The following is an 8,361-nucleotide window of genomic DNA, read 5'->3' as shown; positions in this document are numbered from 1 at the left end:
CTTCATAATAATCCCATGGGGTTAGAAATACTTTTATTATGGAGAAACTGACTCGGAGAGGAAATGTGACTTGCTAAAATTCACATGATCAATACACAGAAGAGCCTAAGGGTCAAATCCAGACTACCTGACTACTACTTCCTCTGTACTAAGTCTCCTGCCTCAGCAGGCTATTGTGAGAACCTCACAAAGAAATGTAATTAAAAGCAAGTTTTCAATTATGAAGCTATACTGTTTTAATACTGCTAAGTAATTTGTTACATCAGAGAGGAAGAACTAGAACCTAACCCAGGATTTTAAGGGTGATAAACATTACCTTTCTCCTAAGACTAGTAGTATTTCCTGTACTTCAAAAATTCTCAATTTAAAATGAGAAAAAAGAAGATAATTGGAAAATGGGCAAGGAAGCTGAATAGGTATTTCTCCAAAGATATATGAACGGCCAGCATGCACATGAAGATGCTCACTATTAGCCATCAGAGGAATGGAAATTAGAACCACAATGGGGTACCACTTTACAATTCATATATGAGGATGACTATAATAAAAAGACAAATAGTAGCAAGTGTTGGCAAGGTTGTGGAGAAACTGAAACTCTCATAGACTGCTGATATGCAGTCCCTGTGGAAAAGAGTCTGGCGCCTGCACAGAAGGTTAAACAGTCACTGTATGACCCAGCAATTTCACTCCTAGGTATATAGCCATAAGAACTGAAAATACGTAAAACTTGTACACTAATGTTCATAGCAGCATTATTCATAATAGCCCAAAAGTGTAAACAATGCAAATATCCATCAACTGATAAATAGATAAACAAAATGTGATATATGTCACACAATGGAATGGCCAGAAAAAGAAATGTAGTACTGACACATTCTACAACATGGATGAACCTTGAAAATATGCTAAGTGAAAGAAGTCACAAAAGACCACATAGTATATAATCTCATTTATACGAAATGTCCACATTTCTTACGGCACATCCATAAGAGGCAGAAAGTAGATGAGTGGTCACCCAGGGCTGGAGTGATGGTGGTGGTGGTTTCAGTTCAGGATTTCTTTTGTGATTAATGAAAATGTTCTCAAATTGATTGCGGTAATCGGTTGCCCAACTCTGTGAATATACTAAAACCATTAAACAGTATACTTTAAATGGGTGAGTTTATGGCATGTGGATATTTCAATGAAGCCCCCTTTTGTTTTTAATCCTCTAAGTTCACCATAAACTGCATCTGCAATACCAGGCACTTATTAAAGTTTACTTTAAACCAAATGGATTTTTCTTATCACTGCCTAATAGTTGTTAGGATTCTAAAAATTCTGTAGCATTTGCATTGTAATTTGTTAACATTCTTCAAAGAGATGACTTTAAATTACTTTTAAATTATGTACTTAAACATGGAATACTAATAGATATAATGCTAAGACTTTCAGTAAAGGGATGTCTGAAAATCCATATATGGCATCATCATCTATCCACTTACTAAAAAAACCTAAGTATTATTCTTATTTTCTCCTATCTTCATTCCTCGTATCCATCTCATCAGCAGGAAGCCCTGTTTATAAACTTCATAAGGATAGGATTTCCTGTTTGTTCACTATGGTATCCCCAGTGCACGGAATGCTGTCATACAGAAGATGCTCAATTAATATTTGTTGAATAAATAAATGAATGCATGCTCTATTTCGATTTAGCACCTTTAAAAGAAAAATTTCAAATCTCACTTGATAATTTCTTAGTATTTGTAATTTTTTTTTTAAATGTAGACGATGGCAGTTTTATTTGCCATTCCAATTGCAGAAACATATGAAGGCTAAATTCTCAAGGGACACAGGTATGCTATGCTGCCAAAATATGTAGAACATAACTTTATTCAAGTTTGCTCTTGTTACTTGATCCATGAATATTTAAAAGATACTTTATTTTATAAAAACTTACATCTGTAAGTAATGGATTGACCATAACAGAGGGCTTAACCTGGAATACATGGATAGGCTTAGAGGCCCATGAGCCCCTAAAATTGTATGCAAAGTCTAACATGTATTTAACATGTTGCATGTGTATCTTTTTGGTGAGAGTTCATAGTTTACCAAAGAAGTCTATGACCCAAGAAAGGTTAAAAAATTACTTAACTAGAAACAGTCACAAAGGTTTTTAAACATGAATTTGTACAATAAAATAATATCCAACAGCTCCATCTATGGGTAAATCATTATCACCTAGCAGAACTAGTGACAACCACCAGAGATCAGTGCATCTTATGAATGCTTGTGTTTAAATCTTGAGTGTCACTCTAGTGGGAATTTATTAACTACAGTATCACAGCTTTTTTTCCCCCCAGATGTAGATGCAAAAATTAGGAGACTGTTGATGAATTCTACTTACAGTACTTCAGCACCAAAAAAACTGGGCAGTTATGCTGATAAATGTATGTACAATTCAACATTTGTCAGTCTTAAAATGCTTATTTATAGTGAAATCTATATAAAACCGTTAAAAACTTTTCTATTTACATTTTAAAAAATGAAAAGTATAGTTTCCTTTGCCACAACTTGTCAAAACTCTTACCCTCCCACCCCCTTACCCCTTTCACTCTACTTGTGACAGACAGTGATCACAAGACCAAAACATATTGCTTCAACAAACTGTGTCCTAAAAAGGTAGAATGCTTAAAAACATTACATTTAGAACTGTAAATGAACTTTTTACACATTTCAAAGGGGCTTAAACAAAAGTATGTAAAAGTTATTTTCAAAGTCTCAGTCCAATGTGAATGTGCAATTTCAACGTTAAGAAAGCATCATATGAATGAAGAATTTGTTTTCTTAACATGACCGAACATTTCCTTTAGGTCTGAAAATGTTTCTTTTCCTCTGCTTCACAATGAAACATTTCTTAGTACGTTTTCTTAAAGGAAGAGGGAAAGTGGGGACAGACGACAGTGGAAAGCGTAGGCAATCCTGGTTTACAAGAAATTTGTCAGAAGGAGTACGGCCTGCTTTGAAATGTTTACACTTAAATAAATAGAAGGCAAGTGTGCTGCTTAGAGCACAAAGGAACAATACAATAAATTAGCACACAACTGATGAGAATGCACAAGCCACCCAAAAAGTACTTCCCACTGGTTAGGGATCTGATTTCTACCATCCAAGAAGGATTCTTTAATGCCAGTATTATTCTAGGTGTTTATAAACTAATTATGAACTGAGCAAATGTAAAATTTTAACCAATTCAACACTTCCAGGGATTTGCAAAAACATACAAGTTTTTAAAAAACTTTTCGTGACACATCATTTCAAAATACAACTATTCACATACTCCTTTTAGATGGTATTTTGCTCAGTAGAAACCAGTTGAGAAACATTCACAGGAAGTCTCTTTCCACTGTAAGACAAAACTTTTTCACCGGCCATGATCCAACAGAGAAAGAAGACCAGGTCTTAAGTCACTGTAAATGTGCAGCTTTTTTTTTTCTTTTTCATTTTTTTTTTAAAAAAGTACATTCCCCTGTGAGTTTTATCTTGTTTTAAAATGCTGCTCCTGCAGCAATATCTTGTTGAAACACTGCTGCTTTAGGGTCCACAGCCTAAGTACAGGCAAAGTGCTCTTTTTAGTCATCAAAATACAAGGGTTTCCCTGGACACTTGGTAACCAAGCAGGTTTTAAAGTGCACTATTGTGTCCAAACACTAGGACCGTTCAGCAGAGCTCTGAGAAGGGCTGGGTTCAGTTCCATCCTCTGTGCTACTGTCTATGTCCTGCTCCATTGCTGTCTCCTCATCATCCAGCTGTTGACTGGTGAAGTTGTTTAGCTCAAGAAGCCCACTGGGCTCCACCACCACATTGGAGCTGGAGTGACAAGGAATAGCATACTGAGGAATGGCCTGGAAGAGAAGACACAGGAGAATCTTCATGGTAAGAAAAGGTAACAGAATAACTTCCTCAACAACACCAAGGAAAAAAAAAAAAAGAAAAGAAAACTGACATTTATTGGACAACTGCACAACTACTACATGCCAGGCACTGTGCAAGGTGCTTTCACACATCATATTCTACTTAATCCCTGTGACAACACTATAATGACATTATTATTCCCATTTACAAATGAGGAAACTGAGAGGGTAGGTGACTTAACCAAAGTCACACAGTTGGTTAATGCCAAGATTCAAATCCAAATCTTGTACAACTGAAAGCAATCTTTGCACTCCTTTATGGTGCCTCTTCTAACAAAGAGGCTGAAATCTATTGCCTAATTCAAGAGGAGAACTTTGAATGAAGCTTTCATTTGATTATTAAGCAAATGTAAATGTAGCCTAATTTTTCCCTTTATTATCTGCAAGACGAGTACCAGCAGAACACTTGCTGTAGCCCTCTGTGTAAGTAGGTATCATAGGTATACTGCCTTGTCAGATTCTTTTTCCTCCATATTAGACATCCTTTAAAAAGGTTTATCAGTTCATGTCATACTCTTGTTTCAAACTCTAAAATTGTTTCCTATTGTAGTCGCTATACAACCAAACACCTTACCATGGCTACCAGTTTCATGCCAAACTCACTCGTACCTTAGTGCATTTGTACTAGTCCTTCCCCTCTTCCTGGAATATTCTTCCTCCAAATCATGGCATGGTTGGCTCTGCAACTTGGTTCAAATGCTTGGAAAAGCTTTCCTTCCATGACCACCAACCCAAAAGTAGTGGGTTCATCCCACCCCCATATCTATTACATTCTGTCACATTTTTGTTCATTGCATTCATCTTCTGTTAAATTGTTTTTTACTCTTAAAATGTAAGCTCCAGGAGAACGTGGACAGAGCACAGATCTTGACTATCTTACTCATTGCTAGATGCCCAGAGCTTTGAACAAGGCCTGGCACACAGCAGAGGCTCAATAAACATTTGATGAATAAATATACATTTTTAACATTAAAATCTCCAGAGCAAAGTTGAATATCAGCACTTTGCAAATATACCTGACCAAAATAACCCTTTACTGGGGAAAGATATAAATTACACTATCAAGAAAATAATGCAAGATGCCTACGCATTGATTCTGGAGTCATAAAGTTCTGTTTGTTTGTTTCTGCTCCTTTCTTCCACATACCTGATAATTGTGTAAGACTATTAGACAAGGTCAAGAGGCCTGGATTTTAGTTCAGCTCTGTCTCTGGCTTGATGTGGGCCTCTGAGTAAGTCACTCTACTTCTTTGAGCCCTACATTCATCTTGTGTAAAATAAGATATTTGGAGGATACACTGTGAAGATCCTTGCAGTTCTAAAAGTCTATGAATTCTACATATATAGACTTCTTTATAATAGAAGATACATCTTGTTTACTTCCCTATTCTCAGCACTTAGCACTGTGCCTGGAACACAGTAGTTAAATATACATGTGGAATAAACAAATAAATGAATGAACCAACCAATGAATAAAAAATACATACTGTCCACAAAGAGCAATGCTTTTCAAAGTATTTAATATCAAACACATTAAATTTTTATAGAGCATTCTTCTAGAATCAAAGCACTTTACAGGACTCAGCAAATCAATACTTCAGATCAAAGCTAAACATAACTAATAAGACCTGAAAATGCTCTAACAATATATTAATGATGAGTACAATAATAGGAGCTATTTTTATGGAGCATTGCTCTACACAGACACTTGACCAGGTGCTTTATATATATTTTCTCACTTAATCCGAAAACAACCCTGTGAAGTAGATGTTAATGTTTCCACTTCATAGGTAAAGAAACAGAGATATACAGGTCAGTTCAGTTGCCCAAACCCACAGTACTGTTACATAATAGGTACAGGTAGAAATCACATTTAGGGATCTCTGACTCCAAAAGTTGGGTTGTTAATCACTCTGCTGTCCTTACCTCTGACATAGCACACCTGGCACATGGGACATGCTAAAAGCTGGCTGTGAATTCTGTAAAGAACCTATCCATTAACTATCATCCTTGATACATGAAGCAAATTACATTTTCACTCCTGTTTATAAAGTGCAGAAAAATAATTCCCAAATAAGCTGTTCAAAATGATTTTTAATTTAGTGAATATAGGAATCTAAGCCCCCAGTAGGCATGATAATTTTGGTAAAAACAGTAATAGTTACCATCTGTTAGACAACTACCATGAGCCACGTACTGTGCTAGGTGCTTGATTTTGTGTAATCCTTGTATCAATCCTGTAAAGTAGGCATTACTGATTCCCATTTTACTGATGAGAAATCCAAGGCAAAAGGACGTTAAGTAGCCTTGCCCAAAATCATACAATGAATGGCAAGCCAGAAAACCATTCCTTTTCCACCACACCTTACTTCTTCAGGGGAAAATACAAAAAATCACAAATCCTTTTGTTAGGAAATATTTACTTCATTTACATTTCTTTTTACAAAGGGAAACGCAAATTATTGTAATAATTCAATGGCCATTTCTACTTGCCTTTAAGCACTTCCTCTATACTTAATTCTATCTTAACTGGTTTAACATTGGTCAATTTGCATTCTCCCATAGCTTGGGACCATGGCAAAGAGAAAGTTTACCATATTGAATTGATGGTAAATCCTAGTCTACTTACATTTCAATAAATCCAAATTCTCAATTAACTAAAATGTGCTATTCTGATACCTTCCAAGTTCTACATCTGTTTAGCAAAGAATGACAAACGTCAAGAAAACAACCTGATACCTTGCAAGGAGAGAGGGAGCTAAAACACAATTTCTAAGGGGTAGCCTGGACTCAGTGATTCTTTAGTCTTGATCTATTATGCATGACAAGAGATGATTTTTAGAATCAAGGAAATGTGAGATACCATCTATTATCAATGAATAATTCTATTGTGTTAATTAGCCTGTATTTACCAAGACATGAGAGTAACCAAACAAGATTTTTTAATAACAATGATTGAATTAAACAGTAAAGTTCATGGTTAGTCCCAAATTAAATATAAACATTATTTAGAAATATCCCCTTAGAACATGTCTCTCCAGACACTGCAGTTGAGGTTTGATTGTCCTGAGTCATAAATTTGGATCAAGAACAAGAACTGTTTTTCCAAGAAAAAGGTCCCCCAAATTAACCAGCAATAGAAGTGCAATCCAGTTACATTCCAGAATTTTTTGGGCAAAAATTGAGGAATACAAAATTTGAACCCAGGAACTTCCTATCTTCCGGGTTGACTTAATGAGTGAACACATTGGCAAGTATAGCTTGTATCTTACAAAATCAAACTGACACATGGGCCCTTTATTGCCTTTACAGTATGCTGGGTGACAATGTCCATCAATTTTCTGATTCTCTTCCAGAAAATAAATAAATTTGTATTTTTGTAACAGGTGTTAAACCAAATTTGTCAAACACCATCTCAAAGATAATATCTATGTCTTCTTGCTGTCTTGGCTTAACTCTTCCTGTGACAAGTCAAAAGCATATCAAACAAACCCACAACCCCCAAGATGCCCAAGATTTCTCATTTTCCTTCCAATTCTTACCTGGATGATAATTTCTGCTGGACTCTCTTCAGCTTTCTTTTGGCCTACATTCTGAATACGCATGAACTGGCCTGTCGCAGGCACTGCTGGTGCATCAATTTTCCTTGTCGTTAGGGAAGAGCCAACAGTGGATGGACTTGAACAGGACTCTCTACATTTCTGTTGCTGGGGAGTGGAATTCGCCATCCCTGCCACCACCATGTGGGTGGAGGGTAATGATCCTGCTTCACCAGTGAGCATGCTAGTGGCAAGAGCCTTCTTTGGGGGATCCACTATCATATGTTCTACATTTGTATCAATCTGAGCTTCCATCAAAGACATTTTCAAAATGTCAGACACTGCTGTCTTCTCAGAGGCCTGAATGGGAGATATGCTTGTAACTGGTGATGTCAGCTTAGGCACAGAACTGCCACCAGTTATCTTTGTAACTGTGGGAGGCTGGCGCCCCTCAAAAGTTATCTTTGTAACAGAGGATCCTTGGGTTATAATTGGCTGCTCCACCTGAAAATAAATTGGGGTTGTGTGTGTTACAGCTACATCTCTTTGAGAAAATCTAATCAAACACCCCAGACAATATGGCAAAAGAAACATTTGTGTGCTATACTAGGAAGACAGTTTTGAAGCTTGCTGTTTTAAAAAAAGAGGGCTGGATAGGAAGAATCTGGTTACTTTTATAAAACCTAGAGAAAGAGGAGGGGTTGAAAGAACCTTTGTTCAGCCAGCCAAGGTTTATAGCAGTAAAGAAAAAAATAGTCTCAGCAGCCTAGTTTTCCTTTGGGATTTACAGCCCTAAACAGTACACCTTCAACCTGGCTCAAATTATTTCATATAATCTTCTGCTTTTTAAAATAGAAAGATTTTTCCAA

General features: G+C 36.4%; 1 protein-coding gene across 12 annotated transcripts in view; it reads right to left on the bottom strand.

Annotated features, from left to right (window-relative positions):
* Positions 1 to 934: 934 nt before the first annotated feature.
* EMSY (EMSY transcriptional repressor, BRCA2 interacting) overlaps positions 935 to 8,361 on the bottom strand; it is a 105,922-nt gene continuing 98,495 nt past the window's right edge. For all 12 annotated transcript variants that reach the window (XM_038005446.2, XM_008020199.3, XM_008020200.3 and 9 more), the window contains 2 exons: positions 7,496 to 7,996; positions 935 to 3,884 (listed from right to left, as the gene is read on the bottom strand). In XM_038005446.2, the coding sequence (XP_037861374.1) occupies positions 3,690 to 3,884; positions 7,496 to 7,996 (696 nt within the window). In that variant the 3' untranslated portion in view covers positions 935 to 3,689. The remainder of the gene's footprint in view (positions 3,885 to 7,495; positions 7,997 to 8,361) is intronic.

The sequence above is a fragment of the Chlorocebus sabaeus genome, chromosome 1, assembly GCF_047675955.1.
Source record: "Chlorocebus sabaeus isolate Y175 chromosome 1, mChlSab1.0.hap1, whole genome shotgun sequence".
Taxonomy (NCBI): Eukaryota; Metazoa; Chordata; class Mammalia; order Primates; family Cercopithecidae; genus Chlorocebus; species Chlorocebus sabaeus.
This window is presented reverse-complemented; position numbering and strand designations above follow the sequence as displayed.